Source organism: Rhipicephalus microplus, chromosome 1 (assembly GCF_043290135.1).
Source record: "Rhipicephalus microplus isolate Deutch F79 chromosome 1, USDA_Rmic, whole genome shotgun sequence".
In the NCBI taxonomy this organism is placed as follows: Eukaryota; Metazoa; Arthropoda; class Arachnida; order Ixodida; family Ixodidae; genus Rhipicephalus; species Rhipicephalus microplus.
This window is the reverse complement of record NC_134700.1, coordinates 219463195-219487222: the sequence shown is the minus strand read 5'-3', so window position 1 is coordinate 219487222 and position 24028 is coordinate 219463195. Positions and strand designations below refer to the sequence as shown.

General features: G+C 40.9%; 1 protein-coding gene across 1 annotated transcript in view; it reads left to right on the top strand.

Annotated features, from left to right (window-relative positions):
- LOC119166991 (tetratricopeptide repeat protein 37) overlaps window positions 1-23832 on the top strand; it is a 73211-nt gene extending 49379 nt beyond the window's left edge. Inside the window, exons 28-40 of the mRNA XM_075891371.1 lie at window positions 570-666; window positions 1832-1903; window positions 3633-3757; window positions 4477-4597; window positions 4672-4849; window positions 8519-8777; window positions 10316-10506; window positions 14835-14993; window positions 15871-15950; window positions 17532-17595; window positions 19498-19631; window positions 20839-20965; window positions 23707-23832. Coding sequence (XP_075747486.1) covers window positions 570-666; window positions 1832-1903; window positions 3633-3757; window positions 4477-4597; window positions 4672-4849; window positions 8519-8777; window positions 10316-10506; window positions 14835-14993; window positions 15871-15950; window positions 17532-17595; window positions 19498-19631; window positions 20839-20965; window positions 23707-23826 — 1727 coding nt within the window. The 3' untranslated portion in view covers window positions 23827-23832. The remainder of the gene's footprint in view (window positions 1-569; window positions 667-1831; window positions 1904-3632; window positions 3758-4476; window positions 4598-4671; window positions 4850-8518; window positions 8778-10315; window positions 10507-14834; window positions 14994-15870; window positions 15951-17531; window positions 17596-19497; window positions 19632-20838; window positions 20966-23706) is intronic.
- Window positions 23833-24028: the final 196 nt, after the last annotated feature.

The following is a 24028-nucleotide window of genomic DNA, read 5'->3' as shown; positions in this document are numbered from 1 at the left end:
TAGTGGTCGTAATCCTTCGGTATACGTGTGCACTACACCGTCCGTCTGTCTGTCTGTCTGTCTGTCTGTCTGTCTGTCTGTCTGTCTGTCTGTCTGTCTGTCTGTCTGTCGGCCCGCCATCCTACTAAATTCATCACCCCACTCATCATCATTCACTTCACGGATATGCTGTGTGAGCGGCTACAAAAACGCAGGACGTAGGAGGGACTGAGCCATAGCGTAAGAAGCCTTTGCTCTAAAAGAAGTACACCCTTTAAACGAACCTTCCTCTTTTTTTATTTGTCACATTTTTTTGCACTCAAGTTGTTTGTGTATTCAAATAAAAAAAATCTGATTGTCTAGTGTAAATTTCTTTGGAATTTATTAATTTAAATTTGCACAGCTTCTACATTTTCTTTTCAACATTCTTCAGTAGTGCACTTTTGTTGGCACTCATATGGGGTTTTCCATAGATGCCATTGAATGAACAGGACAGATGTCATTATTTCTTCACCTGATTTGTGGATATGTGTGACCTGCCCTTCTGCCAGTCATGGTTGACATGTGCTTGCATGTGCAATTTTGAACAGATTTGGAAGGAGCCCTAGATCCTGCAGCATTGAACATGCTAGGAATACTGCTAGAACGCCAAGGACGACTAAGAAGTGCACGAGATGCCTATAAAAAGTACGTTATTTATTATCATTGTTTTATCATGTAAGAAACATGATAAACTATTTTTTTTCTTTTGTTGTTGTAGGGAATGTTTTCTTCTTTATGTTGTGACAGCACCATTCGTACATGATGTGCATTTTTTGTTATTTGTCATTAATGTTGTGGACTGATTACCTGAGTGCCAAGTATAAATATACTTGGATCCAGAAATAAATGTTCTGTTTAGATTTACCATAAAAAAACATGTTTTTTTAACTTTTTTTAATTTTTATTTTTAAGGCATGCACTCATTTTCTGGAGGGCTCCTTTTGTAGAATAATAAAACCTGTTTTTTTTTTGCCATGCCAGCTCTTCATATTATCATATGTTATACTTCACAAATATATTTATGTCCATGTTAGGAAACCCAGGGTTTCAGAATTGATGTGGAGTCCACCAGCCTACCATGTCTCACAATTAAGTTTGTGTTTTGGCGTATAAAGCCCCACGATTCAAACTTACTTCATGTTCACACATGTCACTTGCTTTGGATGATAAATGTTTAAGCCTATTTCTAAGGTAACAGGTGCATTGTTAGGTCAATGTTTAATAACACTTAGTACTTTAAAATGGCTATAGTTGGGACCACATTCAAGGGATGTGTGAGATGCTATGTGGAGGATTTTCAGTTCCTATTTTTGGCTGGGTGGAAGGAATCTTCAAATTAACTTCTGCATTAACCTGTGCAATTATGGATGCAAGCCCAAGATGAACAGTCACTGGAAGTCATGGCTTCTATAATACGTAGAGGTTCTTTTACTGTAGTTATTTTTGTTACATTATTGAGCTGTCAAATAAATGACTAGAAGACTCTTGCTCATCCTGGTTAATCAAGAGCTCACTAATGTGGTTCGTGATCATCTAACTTTGTAACAATACACCCATCATTTGTCAACCATTTGGAACAATGTGTCACTATGGCGTTGGACAGCTAGTGTTGCATCACGCATTCTGTCCATCCCACAGGAATGCTTGACAATGTTATAGTATGTGAATGAAGCTATGATGACATTTGAGCTTGTCCATGAACTGTATTCACTGCATTCACTCATGTTGATTCAGCTTGTAGGTGTCAGTTCGAAATAGGGCTGTTCAACATAGCAACCCGGCTACCTTCCTTTCTCTGTCATTGTTTCAGGGCGTTGACATTACCTGGTCAAAATGATGATAATATCAATTGCATTCGCGTGAATCTGGCACGTGTACTTTGGTGAGTGACAAGATTCTGCTTTTTTTTTTTGTATTGTAAGTGACAGTCATGCACAGATTCCATTGAAGGATTTTTTTTTTTCCAAACATGAAGAGTACTGTTTGCTTTAAGTAGAAGCATCTAATTTAGATTTAAACATTCTTAAAGGCTATCTCTAGCATGCTGTAGAAAACAAAAACTTTCTAGCGGATTATATAATTCATAGCAAAATAGCAACTTGTCCTATCTCAGTTTCTTTTTTAGTTGCACCGATATAGTACTAGCTCTAAAATTTATACGCTGTGTTATAATTTTACAAGTGTTTTCTCTAGGAACTGCTGTGAATGTACTGACAAGGCCTAAAAAAAGGGTGAATGGCCTTTAAATTTGAATTAATTAGGCCAAGCTTTAAAATTAAGTAATCATTCATTAGACAATGTTTTCAAACACATGGATATTTAATGCTTTTCACACAGTTGAACTTTGCTTTGATGAAGTCGCATGCAACACAAAATTATGTTCAATAGTCTTTATAAGTCTATACGTACGGTACACATATGTGTCAGAAAGTAAAAATGAGAATTTTGCCCTGGTATATGATAATTCATAATATGCATGTTTGCTACAATGGGGTACAACTGAAGTGCGAATTAAATCCCCTTTGCTTATCATGTGTTCATTACATTTTGTGCAAGTGTTTTTAGTAATGTTTGCACGAGATGCTTATGTAATTCACCGATGCTTATGGTATAGAAGACTTGCAGAATAGGCGTTTTTTGCTATATACCTGTAATAGACATCGTACTAGTGTCACTTTTACCTATAAGAGAAACATCAACCTGGGTTATGTTATATTGTGAACTGACTGGATTTTGAAACGCAATGGCATCATATACATGAGTAGAAAAATTAAGGAGCCATTCCACTCTGCAAAGTGGATGAGCGGCGAAGCTGTCTAGCACACGTCACCGAGGCGACACGGCGAGCTCATTTGGCATAAAAGGCCAGGTTGTGAACGTATCCACCATTGTTCGAACCACTTTGCGAAGCTTATGGTGACACACTGATGACATCGCCTTCGAGGTTATGAATAGACTTTTCTGCAGCAAACAATGGGGGAAAGCCAATCTGAAAAGAGCCAGCTTAGACAATTTCCTTTCAAGTTGGCTTCACTTCTAAACATGGTTGCATTGCTGTGTAGGCATTTTTTCAGATGCCACATAAGGTGTTGTCTGAAAATATGAAGGCTCTGGTAGGTTTCTATAGTCCTTTAATAATTGTTTGCTATTGCCGTTGCCTTCGTGTTTTTCCTTAAGCACATTCAAGAGTCCTAACCATGGTCATAGAAAGTACGAGGAATTCATGTGGTTCTGATGTGCCCATATTTTGCAAGCATGAGTGTGTATAACCTAGTGTTACACACTCGCCTTCGAAGTACACTAAAATCGCAGCACCAGTAACAAATTCCTTTTATTGTGATGCATAAGTTTTTTCTTCCACTCCATAAAGGGCGTCTGGGGTTTCACTTCACTTTACTGCTTCAAAATGCTTCAGTAGAGGGCACCGGGGGGGTTTTCTGCATATAGAAATACAACTTGCCGAGAAGTGGCTTAGTTATATTTAGGTCTGTTTTCTAAAACTTGTGGCCCATTGAGGGGAGGTAAGCTTTGTAGGCGTTGTTTACGACTGGCATAACTTGTGGCATTGTTTCAGATAGTAGTAGTAGTAACATGTTACTTTTCTTTTTCAGCACTCTGGGTTGTTATGAGGAGGCCATTCAGCTCTGCCTGCAAACAGGGTCGCACTCATGGGATGTGCTTTGCATTCTTGGTTTGTGTTACGGAAAGCTGGGTGAATCTTCCGAAGCCCTAAAAGGTGCTGAATGGTTATGCTTGTATTTTGTGCACTCTCACACGTGGTGTAAAATTAATAGGCATGTTTTACTGCTACCAGATAAATCAAATGGTGGCTCTGAGTTTTGTGTATATGTATGCACAATTTCCTTATGAAGTGAGCGATTTATACTAAAGCACAAAACTGCAGTGGTACAAAAATCAGAGGGCACCAGACTCTGTTGATTATTTTATTTTCTAACTCATTAGTATGAATGTTAGTTACAAGTCCTTTCCTAACTAAGCCTGTGTAGCTTTCACATACCTACACTTCTGAGGGTCATTCCACCATGATCTACCGCGATGTTTCAAGACTAGTTTGTACTAATGATGCAGACCAAACTATGCAATCTCTTCTTTTTCTGCCGACCCCAATGGTGGCTAAGGCTCTTGAATGCTAAATCCAAAGGTTGCAAAATCAGCTCCCACATGCTGCGGCCACATTTTTATGGAGGGATACCGCTTAGTTTTTGGCACACATTAAAGAACCCCACACAGCTGAAATTTTTGGAGCCCTCCACTACAGTGTGTCTCATAATCATATCATAGTTTTAGAATGTAAAACTCCAGCAATTATTATTATATATTTTTGCTGCCACATCTTAGTTCAGCCGCCCTCTCTGATTATTGCATCGAATAAAGGGGAAAATAAAGCGCAAAACTAAAATTGGTTGTGCCGTGGTGTACGTTTTGTGCGTGCAGTGTATGAGGAAGCTCTGTCGAAAAGTCCGCCCGAGAAGAAAGTGGAAGTGGAGCTAGGCATGGCCATGGTAACCTTGAAGGCTTCTGGAGCTGCAGCTGCTAAGGATTTCCTACAAAACAGGTTTCAGGCTTCTATGCTACTATTGTGATGCTTTTATTTTGTCTACACCAGTGTGAAGTAACTGTAACTTGTAGGTTAACCAGCGTTCCGCAGTCTCGTGAGGCTCTGGAGGCTCTCTGCTGCCTGTCCATGCTTGCTGAAGACAGAAGTTCTTGCCGCAGTTCCACTCAAAAGCTCATGACGCTGAGTAAAAAAAACGTGGCACTTCACGAGAGGACTACATCATTGCTCTGCAGCCAGCAGTTGATGAAGGTATGCTGTTGACACGGCTGTCTTACAAAGCTGAGATGTTGTGGCGCTGACCTTGTGGCGCTGACTTTTTTATTTTTTTGTTCTTAATGTATGTTGCAGGGGAACAATATGCAGTTAAAATTGTTATAATTAAAGCCACCAAGTATTTCAGGTTTTTGTTTGGATTGCTTAAAGTTGAATCAGATATAAGAACAAGGTTGTAGATCATGAATAAATGGAGACACATGGTCACAGTCAAACAACGATACAGCCAGGCAACGTCAGCAAGCAAAGAAACATTTGCTTCAAAACATGAAGTTCACTAGCAGTAGCTCTCACATGATGGTCTAGACCCTCCAGAATGTCTCTAGGACAGTTTTTAAACTAGGTTTCTTTCTGAGCTATTTTAATAAGCCTCCCGGAATCCATATGCACCCAAAGTACATATGTTCATCATGTGAACATCATGTCCCCTAAAAATAATTTACAATATAGTATTGCAGTGTGGCACTAGTGTACACTTCCCACTTCTCACACCTTTGACTGAATAAATTACTACTCCACTTCAGTAACACTACCAGTGTCTGTTGTATTAACACGCACTCGGGCAGACACTCTCAGCATGCGCTAACCTGTTTTGAAAACTACTGCTCATGCTAGATGTGATTGAGGGGTGTTGCTGAAGCACAGTGTTGATGAAGTCCTAGCTTTTATACCAAGTGGTTGGGCTATCCTCACTCCACATTCTCCCCTTTTCCCTGCAGCCTTCTTTATTATGAACAAAGCTCCCATTGTGTTATTTCATTTCATGTCAGTTTTATTTCAATCAATCAGTCAGTAAATCAATCAATCAATGAACTCTTTATTTCAATTTGTACACATAAACTAGAGATGGGCGAGAAAAATGTAGCAAATTTCATGCAGTTTAGTAGGCCCGCCACAAGTCACTACGTTTCACACAAGTAGCCGCAAGTTGTTCGAGTTGCTAGGCATTTACAAAGAGATAAAATTGACAAAAAGACATATGTATCGTAATTGGCAGCAGTATCGCAAGTGAGTGTAAAACAATGAAACAGATTGATGCAATGTACGAAGACATGAAACACTTGATATTATGGTAATATATATTGCTGAATGATGATCTTGTGAATGGTAGAAAGAGACACAGTATTTAGGCTGCCATGAAATGAGGTATTCAAGAACTTTGGCACAATATAACTTAACGTAGAAAAGCCATAGTTTGTTCTACATTTTGGTAACATGAAGCTACTTTGTACTCTGGTACTGTATGATGAGTGGCGAAATGGTAAGCAGAACAGTTTTAGAAAAAAATGAACCATTTTATCTAGTTGTTGTTATAAAAGCATGCAAAGCAGAATAATTTGTTTACTAGTACAATATGATACTGTAAGAAGACATGCTCAGTGGTCGAATTGTAGGATCCATTAACAATTGCGCAGAACATTTTCTTTCGTAGAGTTTCTAGTTTTAGTATGTTCGACAATATTGTATTTTCCTAGACGAGCACGGAATAGAAGGGTTGCACGTGACGTCAACCACTTGAGGCGCTAGCGGCATTTGCTCCTACCGCCATGTAAGTGATCTGGGAGCACCCTTTTTGAAGCGGCAAGCGGCAGTGAGAGGTTGTGTGCATGCCGCTTCGTACGGTACCAACATGGTGAAATACGACTGAGGGCTTATGCACGTGACTTCTGAGGTCCAGCGAAACTTCACTACAAACATAAGGTTCACCTTTGTGGCGGATATTGACCCGTTCGACGTCAGCAGCGATGAAGCTTGTGTGATGTGAAGTGTTATTCCCGCATCAAGCTCATGGACATTAAGGACCACCTTTTTGGCGGCACAAGCTTCGCAACAAGGCATTAGCTTAAACCCTATAAATCAGTGGACGCCCACAACTATGTGACTAGCAGATGGGTCCAACAGCACCCTCGCAGACGGCCGCCGCGTCGTCGTGGGAAACGTGACTGGTTCCTTTTGCTCAGTGCTCGGACGAATAATTTTTGTCACCGCGATGGTGTCACTTCACAAATTCTATGTGTGCAAGGCTTCGCCGTTCGCAAGAGTATGTGAGGCAATACAATTGGCATAGATCGTTCGTGGTTGAGCCCAAGCCGCTTGCGATAAAAAATTCTCTGTGCTGCAGGGTCCAACGACGCGCGCCACGCAGTTGCGCACCCAGAGATTACATACGGTCTCCATTGTAACTGATTGACGTGAATGTGATATCACCATTTATGTGGTTAGCTAACCTTTCTCTTAAACAGTCAGTGATGCAGTGCGCTCTCGTCAAAGTATGGGTAAACGAGAACGCATTGCGGCATCCCTGTACTGCGTCACTGACTGTTGACAAACACACTGAAATCAGTAACACGCCGAACCTACCTGAATTATACCGCTGATAAGCAGCGATTGCGGACGTAGTGCGCGCGCTCGTTTCCTGCTGTGTAAACAAAGCTTAATAGCATGTCGCAAAAACCTAAGTTTTTCACCACAAAAGCAAACCTCTATGATGTTGCATAGGTTCAGAACACTTATCGGAAATGAAATGTTTATCGCACATGCAGTATAGTGTGTGGTTGAGCCATCCGAACCTTTTCGATTCGTTTACATTCACTTTCGGTACAGAAAAAAAGCTGACATCAGACATATTCTCATGACCAGGCTTCTTACTCGAGTGGTTGTAGCAACCAAAAACGGCACAGTTCACCATTACGACCACAGAAATTTCGCACAGACGCCCATGCAAGATTCCTGTGTCCGTGCGGACACCTATGAATGTATGTTCTGCGACTGCTTGCTGGAGGCGCCCGAGAGAGAGACCACAAAGATGAATACGCTGCCTCTTCGGCGCTGGCACCATCTCCTGGGCCACACCCCTGTGCAACCCTCTTATAGCTGATGTGGGAATTAAAAAAATACTCATAATACAAAGTAAGTTTAGTTTTGCTGGAAAAAATATGTCTGTTATTTGAAGCAATTTTTTCGAATATAAAAAGTATTGAAGAAAGATTATTAACATGTGCTTCCCATGGCATTGTACTGCTGAATATTATTCCTAACGATTTAAATGTGTCCACGTACTCTATTACAGTATTGCCTAGGTATAAGCAGGGCCAAGGAGATACTTGCTTTCTTTTGGGAAGCGAAAGTACTGCTCTTGTTTTCTGTTTATTTTTAGTGAGTTAACTGATGACCATGCGGCAGGTGATGAGAGTGCATCGTTTTCGATATCAGCTAATTGCTGTGCAGTAGACTCTTATTAAATGGAATTTGAAAAGACCAGGAAAATATGTTCTGTTTAACAGGAGTTCCATTTACTGAGAGATAATCGAGGTGCAGGATGCTAGAACAAAACCAATCTTGTCAGAAGCACTTGTTCCATTTAAGCAGCAGTTCCGTTTAACAGATGTACGTTTAACGAGAGTCTACTGTGTATCATTAAAAGAAAAGAACAGCTTTATTTATTACATCGTCAGGGGCCAAGGCATTCAATAAAAAGCCATGCTGTCAAGTTTTTAATGTCTTCATCTTTTTGTGTGTCTGTTTAATTTTCGTGGCTGAAGTGTGTCCTTTCCACAAATACAGATGAAGTAAGCTGTACATACTGTATTGCCATTTGGTTACCCATAGACTTAATTTTCCAATGTCTGCTTTATATGCACGCAGGGCACCGATATTCGCCAAGCTCGTCGAATACTTAGTAGTGCTGTGCATATTCACCCAGACAAGAGCTCCTTGTGGTCGGCGTTAACACAGGCCCTGCTGTTAGAAAAGAAGCCTAGCACGCTCTGCTGTGCCCTGGCTGGTCTCGTTCTTGGAGAATGCTCTCCACGACACATGGCCATGGTTGTGCTGGCCAGGCTGATGCAAGGAAAGGCCAAGGAGGCCCTGAGAGCTGCTCAGAAGATGGTTTACCTCTATCCTGGTAAGAACTGCTTTTGGATAGTTCCAGAATTTCGTCTCGCCGGTCTTTCATAGAAAAAACCTGCTCGCTAGCAATAGATTTTCAGGGACATTTTTGTTAATAAAAAAAGAAGAGAGATATTGTTGCATGCTCTTTGTCATGTGTGTTATTGAAAAAAAAATTTACAAAACATGGATGCTAGTTTTTAGTAACATCGAAAAATGACATCAAAAAAAAAAAAAAAAAAATCACCACCCAAGCATTTCGCACAAATGTTAACCAGAGAAAACTGAAGCGTTCATCCCCGGTGTTTAACAGTGGGTTCAACTCGACGCTGGCCTGAAGCCCTTCACAATTATTGGTTTCATGTTCGTGTGTCTTAATGAGGTTAGACACACGTTTGGCTTGGGCTTACCACAGTGTCTATTTGACATGCTGCACATTGTAGCTTGCATGATCGTGGTCATGGAAGTGTGTAATGAGCAGTTAAATGCATTTCACAATGCGTTAATCACAGTGGTTGTTCTTGAACCTCAGGCAGTCACAAATGTTGCAACCGTAGCGAAAGTGCCGCATGAGAAACTCCCACCAAAAGCAAGCGTTCGCCTCGGTGAATGCGCTGCCGCAATCATCACATTGATGCTGCAATGCCGCTGTTGTTGCAAGCGTTCGACATTGCGAGCTAACTCACAATGCAGCCATTGGCGCGCATGCTTTGGTACGACGCTGTGAACGACGTAACTAATAACACAGCCAATGGAGACCACTCATGACACTGCTGTCGAACGATTTTGCGTTTCTCCTAGCCATACACAGCTTTCGCTGTAAAAAACAGTATTCATTGTAAGGCCTCTGTAAAGCTGTGGCAGAACTATCTTTCGATTGTGGGGGTGCTATCACCTCCTGTAAAGTCATTTGCACCTCATGGTGCGCACGTGTCTCGTGGATAGGCCGCATTTAGGTTTAACAGCCGTCATGCGGTAGGTGGCGCAGTGCTCCTGCAGGTTCACCATCATCGTTATGGTTAGCCCGGTAGCGCTAGCATATCGTGGCAGCGAGGTTTCGTGGGCGCACGCGATAAAGAAGGCCTGTGGCGGCAGGCACGTGGAGGCAGCACCATGGGTCGTCTACCGTGGGCCCCTCATGGTTAGTCGGGCGTCTCTGACACCACCTTCGTGTTACCTTGTTTCTGTTGTTTGAGTGTCATATTGGAAATATTGTATAATGTTGTTTGTAGTGTGTCACTAGTGGCTTATTTGATTTGACGGATGATATCGTCGTTTGTAAAAGCAGTCTAATGAATGTATAGTACAATGTTTGGTTTTGCCCCATTGCATTTGCTGTGTCCGTGTGTTCTGAGAGCGACACTCATTTTGACACACCCACAACATATGCGCTACAATTCAGTAAATTTGAAAATGGACTGTTGTCTGTCAAATTACATGTACACCCATTGTTTTATATACACATGGCTCTTAATTTTCGTGCACATTGCATCTTCGATGGCATTTTGTTTCGTAGAAGTAGTCTTGCTGGAGCCCTTTTCCACTACATTTCAGACTCTCACTCAGGCTGGGTGCTTCTTGGTCTTGCCATAAGCGAATGCCGAATAGTTGCTGACAAAGCTCTGCAGCATGATCGCTTTCTACTCGGTGCGGACACTTTGTGGAAGCTTTGGTCCAACCTGATTCAAGTGCAGTACGCCTGTGTCCACCAGCGATGGCAAAAAGTGTCAGAGCTGGTGCCTTTGGTAAGTAATGCTGAAATTTCAAAATGCATTCAATCAGCAGCATAGCAGTTGTCATAAGACAGAAATACTAAGTCAAGCCTACATATAAGTAACATGTAAACATGTAGACCTTTTATAAATAAAGTATGGCAATGTGTAGCCCATCATGCTTCACTTCAGTGGAATTTTCTTCTTCTGTAGTAAAATGGAAAAATCTAGGATTAAACACAATATAAGTTATACTAAAGTGAATATTAGTTTTCACATTCCTTGGAATAAATATCCTGGTCGCCAAAAATGCCAAGTATAGTCAGTGATGAGTATTTTAAGGGGGCAGACTGGTTTTTGGGACCAAAAAGTGACAAATAGATTCATTTTTTAAAATTGACATATTTGGTTTCTGCAAGTATTTTTATATCTCTCTGCAAATTTTCTCACACCAAAAAGTGGTAATTTTTTTGCAATGTCATTCTAACTGTCTAGATTCTTGGTGCTCTTAACATGCAGAACCTGTAAAAAAATAGGGAACCAACTTCGAGGCTTCTTTAGAGTTGACCGGCACCTGTGTTAGGAGCTCTACTATGAACTTATGAGCACCTTTATGAGGATTGCAAAACACAAGCAACATGATTGTTGTTTTTTGAAGAAGCTGTGTGTTTTCAGTTTTTTCCGTTTTTCTCAAAAAATTAAATTTGCGACTGTTCAATTTTGAGGCCTCAATATCTTTGCAGCTAGGGCAGGTAGAACAATAATTATTTTTGCAATGGAAACCTGTATGTGTGTAGAATGCAAGTATGGGAGCAGAAATCAGAGCACAAGCCTATTTAATCAATTACTCATCAAAGTTGTAATACATTTCCAACTGCTTTTGAAAATGGGTAGTTCATTTTGCTGTAAAATAAATAAGAAAGGCCTAGAAACTAAATACTCTTGCATACTTTCACTCTATAGTCATTAGTCTATGTTGGAATATCTTAAATACCACTTTTAATGGGGCACTTTTTTTTCTTTGGTAGCCTTAAACAATAGGAGGTGAACTTGAGTTATCTCAGGAACAAGATGAGTCACAGGAAAGCTAATTAATTGAAATCAGCAGAAAAAGCTGCATAATCCTGTGAAGTTTGATCAAGATCACTGATGAAATAAACAAAAAATGTCTAAGACCAGTCTGCCCCCCTAAATGCTCTATTTCTTGGAGGTGAACAATTCTGACAGTATTGTTACCTACAATTAGTGCCAATGTACAATAGCAATAACCACAATTGCTCACGCCACACAGTGTTGGGGTCGTGATACGTGCGATGCTGCAAACATGAAAGCCGTGAAGGAAGTTCTAGCTGTGTTGATGTGAATGGAACTGCTGTATTAGTTTCAGACTCTCAATAAGTTATTGCCAGTGGGTCTTAGTGCCATAAGCAGTGTGGCCTGTTGAGTGGCTGGCGATAAACAATTGTGGGAAGCTTGTTGCCTTAACGTCCACATTTGTAGGCCTTGCAAGCCTTGATTAAACATTAGAGCAGATCTGTGAATTAGACCAGAGTTATTCAATTATATAAGTTGCGAAACTGCGTTCCAAAACCCGGACATGTTATTGGCCGACCTAGCGAGAGTGAGCAGATCGTCGCGCCATCTGGGAGCGACAATACAAAACACTGCATCATCACTTGTGTGTGCGCTTTTTTGTTTTTTAGGCTGCTCAACGTCGCACGCAACACTGGCGTTGTCACCACAATAAATGGCCTTAGCTTGCACGGCGCCTGCCGCTGCTGTCAGCTGTTTTCGCTCTGCAGAGACATAATCAAAGCTGGGTCAAAGCGTCAAGTTTTATTGTGTAGAAGGTGGGGCTTGCAATTTCGTGCTACGACGGTTTTATCGCTGCGCCCTGGTTATTTCTATTACTCCTCGTTTGCTCATTTGAAAATGTGCGCTTGAGATCGATTGCTCACAGGAAGTTTGACGAATCCTTTTAACTGTTCCACTCTGCGGTTCGCGATGTGTCTCACTAACACGACGTGTCTCACTAACACGACGTGAGTGATGGTCTCACAAACAAGACACAGATACGATAAAGTGCAAACCAAAGCACAACAGTACCGATCAGTACTACTTACCGCAAATTGGCCGCTTTGTCTTGCACGCAGCGATCGAATTACACTAGTCGCGAAATAAATGAGACACTGGCTGGTATACCATATAGTTATGTATGCCCGATCACAAAAAGTGGGAACATTGAACATTGCGATTTACTTGCAGCTAGCACTGCAAGCACTCTTTTCTTTTCAGGTGCGATGTTCGTGAAGTCTTTCTAATGGTACCGGCGTTTGCTGCTCGGGCAACGTTATCTGCTGCCGTTGACAGACTTACAGGTTGGATCCACCTGGATCCACGCTGCACACCGCTTGCATCACGCCTTGCTGCTCACTATTTTGCCAAAATGTAAACATCGTGGGCTCTCCACATGAATCTGATAACTACCGACTTCGCTGCACCGTCTATTACGCTGTGCTAGCTGTGTACCACACGAACGCGCCGCTTATAGCCACGTTACTTCTTGTTGCGCAATGCGGAAAACATGAAAAAGGACAGAGCATCAAGATAACGAGCAGCTCCTCTGTCCTTTATCACGTCTCCACCATTGCAACAAAGTAACATGCTCAGCACCCTTAGGCAACAACTCACCTAAGAACAAGTTCTAGGCGCTGCCATGCTGTGTGGCAGAATTCAGCGACGCTCACAATCTTGCTAAACAATTTTGCTAAATGCAAAAACACAAAATACTGAATTTTCTAGTTAGGTTTGTTGTCAAGAGATGGCGCTACAATTTACTCGCCATTTCGGCCAATGCCATGTTCGGATTTTGATACATGGAGCCTATGGGGAGTTTTGCAAATCGTATGATTGAATAACTCTGGATTAGACTGATCGACAGCCGTTGTAGTCCATTATGTCCATGAAGTCTGGTAGCGACTTGTGTGTTTGGCTCTGTTGGCCAGCCAACATACTGATCCCATGCACAAACACCAATCACATGTTTGTGCATCCGCAGCGAAGTAGAGTGTGCTGATGTATATTATCGTTGTTCTCGTCGTCTTATCTGCATGGCAAAATGTTCACGGGTAACATAAATCTGCAGAAAGCCCACCGATGGCTTCGAGTTCCTGGGATGCAATGTTGTCGAGGTGCACATATCGCATTTTTATTCTTTGTTAGTACTACAAGAAACCACCGAGTTTCACACTTTGAGCTTGGTTCAGGGTGTTGGAATAATGTTGGACAAGTTAGGCATGAAAGAACTAGAAAAATAAATGCATCATGAAAGAAATAAGATGTGCGATAGAATACAATAAAAATTGAATTGCTACTCTCATTATTCATGATTGCAGTGGTGAATTAAGGAATATTGCCTGACTAAATAATTGATTACCTGTTTAGGATTTGGCACTTCAGTTTGGAAAAAGAAAAACACCTATGGTCAGATATTGAGAGAAGAATCAAGGAAATTCCAAGACATTGCACATTATTTATTTATTTATTTACAGAATACTGTCAATCCCCCATAGGGATTATTACAGGGATGAGCATCAATGTCACAACTTCTGACATTTGAAATGAAAAAAATCAGTATAATAAAGAACATATAATCACTGAACACAGCAGTACGGCATAGAACAATCATACATAGTTATTTTTACCATAACCAAGTACAAAGTACTCCAATGGTACACCGACAAAGAAACAGGTGTCGAGAAGAAACGAAGCATAGAAAGAAAAAAAACACAGATCAGGTATTATTATCAAGGAACCGTATAAACAATAAATATGTGCAGACCAGTGCTTTGGTATGACAATTGGAAGCAGGAAGGGCTGCGTGAAGGAAAAACAGGTGATCACTGTACATGCTAACTAGGCTAGATTAGATTATCATAATATGAATTATCCTATGACATTAGTCACCGAACCATATCATTGCCTACTTTCATTGCATTTATTGCACAAAGTGCAATTATGTTGCACGCGCCAGGATTACAGTCTAGACTGTACAATTCGGCACACATCCATGAACTATGTTATGCAATTTTATGTAATGCAAGGAGAAAAGGGCTAAGTCTGTGCTGTGCAAACACAGTTTTCATGCGTCCAGAAAAAATGGCTTAGGTAAGTCTGCAAAATGTGGATGGAGCACTTAAAAGGAAATAAGTTGTACTTCAGGATGAGATTTGAATGCAGTTATAGTACCAAGCTTGTGACCTGGCAGTATTGATTCTTGTGTCACTGCACCATAAAGAAAGCTTTAGAAAAACTCGCTCAGTTACATAATCATTTTTTCACTCTTTTTTTTTTCTGTGTAGGTTCTGTGGGGATTCGCTGGAAGTCCACTTGTATCCAAGTCATTGAATGTGCTACAGGCCATTTCAGAATTTCTGATGAAAACTTCACGTCCGGAGAAAGCTTCTCTGAGCTCTATTCAAAATACAGTTGAATGTGAGGACATAGCCCCTGGATGGCAGGTCAGTGCTTCTTATGTTAGCTTTTACATGCTAAGAACATGTGTACTGGTTGTCCTAGCAATTTATGTCTAAGGCTATTAGACATAGGGCTCCATGTTTTTATAGTTTATTTTTCTTGAAATTCAGGGAGTGTTTTTCGGAGTTTACTTTTTGGAAAAAATTTGGTGGTTATCGGAGTTTATTTTTCATAAATGCCCAATATTATGAAATTCGGAGGTTAAGATTGCATTATTCTCAATACTATAATATCTTAGATGACATGATATCCGGCCACGATAACATCAGAACACACGAAGCGTATTATAATTGCTTGGAAGGTTGAACGCACTAACTCAAGTTGTACTCACAAGCACAAATATTTGAATACAAGGCACCTATGTTCTTGCATATTACAACCTTAAAGTTTGTTATATAAGTATACTCTAACATACTTTCCGAGCTCCAGATATTCGGTGTCATTTTGTGCTCCGCAGTGCCCCCGGGGGACTGCATATCAAGATGTCATTTGCACTCTCAGGGGCCCTCATACATGACGTCACTTGCTCATGCGCAACAGGCCCTTTTTTAAATGCGCGATAGGTGCAGTCTACAAGGTACCGTTGATGTGAGGTAAAGTTTATATCACCCAAATGTGCTGATGTATGAAATTACATGCCTTTTTGATAAAAAATGGAACAGTGTGCTGGCCGTTAAAATTTGAATTGTTTGAAATTTCACTGCCCATTGTTTATAGGATTTTTTCAAATTTATCTGACAACACGGAGCCATAGTTGTAACTATCGCATTGGTGTCATGTGCAATGGCTTTAAAGTGCTGTGTTCTGGCGCTTGCTTATGAAATTTCTCAACAAATACCTGCGGGAATGTGGGCTTTTCAGATGATTTCAAAGCTACTCCAAAGAACTGAAGACTATAGTGGTGCCATTGAGTCACTTGAGAGGGCAAAGAAGTATGATGGGTATGATAAGCTAATTATTTGTACGGGTTTCTCTTCTTACACAGAATGTCTGGATGCAAAGATGTGTGTATGCCCTCCTGTAGTCGTATGTTTGCTTGCTATGAATTGTAAAAGTATGTTGTTTTGAAGGGATTAAATGTTGTCAGCCTGTTTCTATGTGTCAATATATGTTGGGATTAAATGTAGTCATTATGCCTGTTGTAGTGGAGCATATTTTGATATGACAAGATTGGTAAGATGACTTTATTGGTAAATGACCGTAACTATGTTGAAATACCCCATATTGTAGATCTACCTCACACTGAAAATAAGTAGCCACTGACTCGTGTTCTTAACACAACACGAGGCTGTAAAAGCTGTCTGAATCATAAAATAGCTCCTGACTAAAAGATGGGGTTCGGCACTGTGTTGATGAAGGCGTATTCACAGGGAGTGTAGTACTGAGCTGAAGAAAGAATGCTGGCACTAAAACATTGCATTTTCTGCTAATACAAGACAGAGTACCAAACTATATACTATTTAGAATGCTAGTCAAAACATCTTATTGGGCAGTTTACTAGTGCTGCAAAAAGGTCTAAAAACCGCGACAGACAAGCAAGAATACCATGCCATGCAGTCAGTTGCCTCAGTGTTCTTGCTTGTCCTTTATATTGCTGTCTAATCCTCTGCTTTCTATTGTGCAGTTTGCAGCATAGAATGTGCCCAGGTCTTTTCTATGATGCATTGAAAGAAACATGCAATTAGATGTGCATATACGTATGCCCCCCCCCCCCTCTCCTCCTAGTGAATCTGCCAGATGCTGTTCTTACCAGATTGCGGCTTCTGAGGTCAGGTTTTTGCATTACCAGATCTCAATGGTAGTGGCGATGAACTGCTGTGACCACTGCTTTTTGCGACAAGGCATGCTTTTTTTAAACTTGCGTGTGCAAATGGCTGTTTAATTAAACCATCACACCTGCAGTGGATTACATTTATTCCTTCGGTCTCCATTTAATTCTGGAGTGAAAATATGATGCTGAATTGCAACTAACTGCTCAGTTGTGTATAGATTAAACATACATGATGTTCTATGAATATAAAGTTGTGAAAAGTTGTACGTTTCGTTATATCAAGGGTACTGTCAAATTGAAATTTGGTGTTTTGAGCTGTAACATCTACAAAATTTAGCCTCCTTTCATTATCTGAACTTGCTCATTTCTTAACAGATCTTCTGTGTTTACTCGTTACTTGTTTTTATGACGTGGCTTACAAAAATGTTATTGGCTAAGTAGTGATGGGAAGTTTCAATACTCTTGACAGTAATATATTTGAAAACACCCGACTATTATAGTTGAAAAGCAGTGTAGCGAAATTCTAACACTATGGTTAGGCAGTCGACATAATGTCCTTGTAATTTTTTTAGCTTTTCCTACAAATTTGGGGGACTTTAGGAGCCAGCTTTAGCGACCTGCGTGTTCTTTGGAAGTGTTGAGAAAAACTGACAACTAGGATATAATGTATTGCTAGAGTACAGTGCACTCTATTAAATCTTTAAAAGCGCAACGCATTATGGTTTGCTTTCTATTTCATGCTTTCATTCAGCATGGAAGGAAAAATCCTGGAGCTGGAACTGTGCCAAGCATGGCTGGCTTTGCGTTCTGCAAAGGTATGTTCTAATAGCATATAGCTAACAGTAAAGAATTTCTTCCAGTAACTTCAATCGGAAGTTTAAATGTTTTGTTCATTTTACATCAGCACTTCTCAAATGACTGGCATGTGTGCTTTTGAAATTTCGTGCTTGTTGACAGTACATTTCAGTGTGTCATTTTTATGGGAATTCACTACTCACTCATTATTCATGTTGATTTGATTGATATATGGTGTTTAACATCCCAAAACCACCGTATGATTATGAGAGACGCCGTAGTGGAGGGCTCCGGAAATTTCGACCACCTGGGGTTCTTTAACGTTCACCCAAATCTGAGCATGGGGGCCTACAGCATTTCCGCCTCCATCGGAAATGCAGCCGCCGCAGCCGGGATTCGATCCCGGGACCTGTAGGTCAGTAGCCGAGTACCTTAGCCACTAGACCACCGTGGCGGGGCTTTATGCATGTTGCCAAAAATTAATTTTGTTGCAGAATGTCAATACTTGCTGCCAGTATTACAAAACCAGTGCCTGAGGCCTCTTGCCTTGCTATAGTATCGGCATGTTGTCTTGTTTTATGACTCACATTATCTTGTTATGGTTTCTGTGTCTGGAAATCAAGTCTAAGTTTTGACAGTGCATTCATGCCAGATGCATACACAAACATTTGAACACACTTGCATGCATAAAAGCCCTCAATAGTTGGATAATAAACGATACTTAGTCTTTATGCCGATTTCGACCCCACAAACGATATACAGCAGTGGTGCATATAAGTAAAATTTTTAAAGGAGCAGTGACACCAAATTTCAAACTCGAGATGTGGCATTCATTCGATTGCTAGGTATGCACAAGTTTTTTCAGTGAACTGTGAACGGCATCCATTACGTAAAAGTTATTCTATTTCGAGCGCAAAGAGCTTCCAAAGGCTCATTGGCGCATTCCCGGCCATGAGACATTGACAGTATTTTGACATGTTCAGTGAGCTCCTAGGCCATGCCTCAGACACTGAGTGACGATTTGTGAGCAGCGATGACGTCGACAACTCCTGTGTTGTCATCGCGGTGTCTACATGCGGTACCGTCTGGCGGACACGCCTGGCTCCCTGGCAACAGCTTCACTTGCTTTGTCTTGCTTGGCCCATGCAGCGCGTTTGTGTGAATTCTGCGTTTTCATTGTGCCGCTTCAAGTGATTTGCCATGGAGTCGTGAGCTAGAATGTGATTATTTAAAGCAACGGTCATCACGAACAAGTAACATGCACGCAGCATTCGTATGTCTTACCAGCCATTGAAATTAAAGCGTGTGTCTCCAGCTGCCTTGTTGCTGCTTGGTCCAACGTCGATTACAGAATCACTGCTCAAAAGAGGATCGAACTGAAAATAATTCGCCATGCCGCGAATCCCTGCAATTCCCTGTTCCTCAGTGTTTTTACGGTTGCTTGTGGGCACTGATGACGGTGGCGACGACAATGGGAATAGTGAAGACATGCCTATACACATGCGCACCAAGCAGATGAAATTTCAAATGGAACTCGCATCACCATTTCGTGTGGTCACTTCGTAAGATCAGGCGCGACCACAGAAGGTGACCGCGAGGAAGCTCTGAAAATCAGCGAGCTTTGCCCCCGTTTTGAATTGAGTTTGATATTAGTCATACTAATCGACATTACATATATTGATTCATCCCACTGTTGCAATATTAGTACCTAATCGTGACTAGGGAATTGATAGCTACGCAATGACACAAAGAACACGACATGCATCAAGTTGATGTCCCTGCTCCTTTAAGAGCAATTTCCTAAAGCATTGACCTCGCCAATGCTGGTATCTAGTAATTTCCAAAGTTCTTATTGTTTTTCAGTGCATGATATATGTTCAACATATTTATATTTCAACTGAAATATGTTCGTCATGTTGCAGGTTGACTCTCAGCAACGTGACGGTATGCTTAAGGCTGCCCTAGGATATCTCAACACAGCACTGAGAACGAATCCCAGATGCAGAGCAGGCCACATGATTCTTGGTGTTTGGGCACTGGAGAATAACAATCCCAGGCAAGTATTGAGGTCTTTGTATAAACAGGATGATTTAGAAATTTGGAAGCAAAGACTTTGAAACGTGTGGGGAGCATGAATGGCAAGGTCTTCTTGGTAGCGGTGCCTAGCTGCTGCTTCAACTGCGCAAACCTGTGGATTCTGGCATTGGAACCGCTGAGCTTCTGCTGCAGCTTGTTTAGTGAGGTGAAGCACTTCCATTGGTTACGTCGCTTGTGAAGAGGACACTGTAAATGAACTGACTAGTGCAAGCGATGTCATCAATGAACAACCAACAGTGGACTGCTCTTTTGGGAGCAAAGAGAGAAGACTCGATGCTTGTATGTGCATCGCATCTTTCCTCTGGTTCGGCCATCTTTCCTTTCGTTTAGCCATGCCACATTTTAGCTGCAGCGTACTGACACCGTGTTCACGCAGCGCTGCATTTCCTTGGCCGCTACTTTCCTTCTTCACTCTCCTCTCTGTCACTGTTATTCAGTCTCTGTGTTTTCCCTCTTTTATCATCCTTTGTGCTACTAGTAAATTTGCTTGGTTATGCCACTGATGATGTCTGTGATACTGTGAAGCAGGCAAAGAAAGCATTTAACTGCTGTGATTTAAAGAAATTGACAGTTTTCCTCAAAAGTAGCATTAACAGCTGTTCCAAGGTGGAGCCTCAAAAGGCCACATGCAAGTGTGGAATTCTTTGTTGCAGTGCGACATGCTGCTGTTATGCCAAAACCAAGGCATTTGCTGCTGCAATGTACGACCAGAACCCTGACACATAACACGCACATCAGCAACACTAAAATATGGGAAAGAATTCCTTTTTTATAGAATAGAAACTGCAGCAAACCATACCTATGCAGCATACACATATTTGCCAGAAAGCATGTCTTTATCAAGTTCTGTCACCTTCTTGTCAAGTGTTTTCATGGATCTGTGTGTGCTTCTTGTTCACCTATTTAAAAGGTTCTCTTCAGCTTATAGCACACATTTCAGTATTAATATTTTCTAAGTTTATATGGCCTTGTACATAACTATTGAGATTGGTTTCACGCAAGGCTGGCATCTGTTGTTGACAATACTGATTATCGTGACATCACTAGACACTATCTTGTAGCTATTTTTGGCGAGTGCACCGCTGAACCTAGCTAACTATTTTTCAAGTTACACAAGAATTTGTAATGCATGGTCTTAAAGGCTATTGTGGAATATGTACCTGCAGGCTAGCGAAGAAGAGCCTCGAGCGAGTGATGAGATTTCACGATGGCGGAAGCTCCTGGATTCAGTCTGCCACAGTGAAGCTGCTGTTTTTGCACTACTTGGAAAGGAAAGATGCTGAGGCACTGAAGGTATGCATTGCATAAGGCACTAAGATTGCAGTACCGTGACCTTGCACAAGCATATCTCACAGTAAGGCCACAGAGGTTTAGTACCTTGTTTAAAGTACTTACACAGATGACCATGTAGATTTCTTCATTATAGGAAAATTTCTTGATGAGCTTAGATGATACTGGTGAGCTTATGTTGCAGTAACAATCTCACCTGCATTCATATTGTCGTCATCACAGGTTGACAGGAGCCGCCACAGTGGTCTAGTGGTTACAGTGCTTGGCTGCCGATTCCAAAGATGCTAGTTCAGTCCTCGCAGTGAGGGTCACATTTCAGTGGAGGCTAAATGTTATAGGCCTGCATACTGCGTGATTTCGGGGCGTCTTAAATTAGCCCAGGTCCATCCTAGGTGGACTAAGTTCTATGAAGACTTCCACTGCAGCGTGTATCTAAGCCCTAATTTCTTTAGGCCGTTAAGTTCCATAAGCTATTCAAGCAACCAGCAAGTAGACAGTGACACAGCATGCATTGAAAAAGTGCTCAATGGCTCACAAAACAATTACTAGTAAATCATTCACATCTGACAGGTGCAGCGTTTTTCCTTTTCTCTTAGTCATTCAAGAGAAGTTAAAAACCAAGGTAAAGGAGAATATATTGCAGTGCACAGCACACAGGGTGTAATTTAAATGAAAAATATTTTGTGCAAACGCGAAGTTATAGCTGTGGCTGTCAGTGTACTGGTGGCACACAGTATTGAATAGTGCCATTAACGACTCAACTAAATAGTTTGAGGTACACTTTGCATTCACCATTTCTACACATGAGGGCATCAAACAGAGCAGTCATCATGACAACTTTGTACAGCTTTGTATCCTTCCACATGGCTAAAATTATGTGAATATGGTAGCTGCAAACTTATTTGATATGGTACCTTATTGTACCCTGTCAATGCTACTATTGCACAAAAATAAGTGGTTTTACAGGATCTAAGCAGGCAGTGATTGTTGAAGCTATGCTAAATTTTTTCCGTCGGTCTGCATATCGTTTGCAGACATTTCATGCAGGCAACTTGAGTTATCACTATAAGGGTGCCTTATGTAAGGCTTAAATTCGAATAATGCGAGTTTCCAAAACACACTCTGGCCTTATCTCATCGAACTTTTTTCTTCCATGAAAGAGCACTTTATACGTAGCATTGCAATAAGATCGGTTTGTGAATACAGGCATTCATGCCACAAGGCAAAAATTAGGAAAATGCGAGTTTCAAAATGTGGATGTAGGCTTGTGCGAATAGTGAATTTCAGGTTCGAAGCAAATTCAAAGCGAATAGTGATTTTGGTCGAATAATTTCGAATGGTATTTGAATAGCACATATACCGCATATCATATAAAAAAATGGCATGTTTGTCATGACCTAACAAACCTGCACATTACTTTAAAAAAAATTGAGACAAGGCCTGTGCGGATACATTTTTTTTTGCATCGAAGAAAGCGACTACTTTGAATAGTAGCATATTTCGACTTTTGCTAGAATGCAAGCATAAGCCTGTAAAATATGTTACTCTTTAAAATTTGCTATATTTAGATTAGAGCATATAAGTAGGTGTACCAAGTTTTTAAACTTAAAAGATGAATCGATGCAAGGGCAATATTCTCATTTAACCTTGAAGTAAGGCTTAGCGGCAGTGCTTGTCTTTTCTGATTGCTTGTTTTCACGGATTCGCACCACTTCACTGCAGTGAAACAACCTTTACAGGGTAACTTATGCGGACTAATATGCATTTATTGGTTTGTTTCGAATAATTTGAAAACTTCAATATTTTAAATTCAATTAGAAGCGAATTAGAATACTGCACTATTCGTTCGAATATTCGCACAAGCCTATGTGGATGGATTGAGCAGCAGGACTTATTAGCTCCACAGTGGATCTGCCTAAGCAAGCAACACAGTCACGTAGTGCGATGAACATTTCATATAGTGAAAAGAATCGCTATGCCGTGAAGCACACTTACTGGGGCCTATGCCTCATTTTAAACAAGGTTATCAATGCGGGCTAGTCGGCGTTTCATTGCAAGTTGTGGAGTTTCCCGTCGTCTTTATGAACCTTTGCGTATGTGGCGCTACACGCATTCATTGGATTCTCCTGTTGAATTACCAAAATTTTGAAGTATATTGTGTTCTTTGTCAAATTCGACTGTTTCATAATGCGCACGGCAGGTTTAAAACCAACTATAGTTCATTACAAGCTGCAAATAACCTTCGTCGACAGCTAACCCATTAAAAAATAATTTGCACATGCATGCTCCTAAGAGACGAATTTTTCCATACAGGGGCATGTTCGTGTTGCTGGCTTTGGACAAAAAAACCTTAATGTCTTATCGAACTTAATCAATTTACAACATCAATATTCAGGCAGAAAACACTTAGGCTTATTTTTAATATGCCTAGTGCTTAGTGAAGAGGATGTACTTGTGCTTTGAATGAAAGCCGGCTGGTACAACTCTCCGACAGAGTTCGCAGGCAAGCACTCGTAACTTTGTAGATGGAGTTTGTTTAATCTTGAGTTAAGAGAGAGAGAGACCATAAAAAGCCTGAGTTTATATAATAGTGCTTTTTTTTTCGTCCATTTACTGCATGCTAAATGTATTTGGTACGAAACATGTTCAGCAAGCACTAATACTGTACTGAGCTAGCAGACGGTGGAGGTTGTTGCTCGAGCTTCAGTCATTCATGTGACAACCTCAATTTTCATTCTGTGCAGAAGCTGCTACCTCAAGTAGATGAGCAACTGGACTTGCAGTCACTCATAAGTGAAGAAAACAAAGAGCAGCTCATTTCAATGGGCGTTTTATTTAATGCTTCGGAATTAAAAAAGCATTGATATACATGTCTTCTTTGCTCCAGCTTGCAATATTATATGTCCTCGGCTCAATATTTGGCGGGTTACAGCACACTTTTCTAAGAAAAAAAAATGAGTGAACTGTCACTATCTTACAATATTGAAAAGGGCCTGCAAGCCAGCCTGCAGATAAAAGAAACAAAGTATCCACCCTTGGCATGCTTTTTGGAGTGCAGAATTCTCA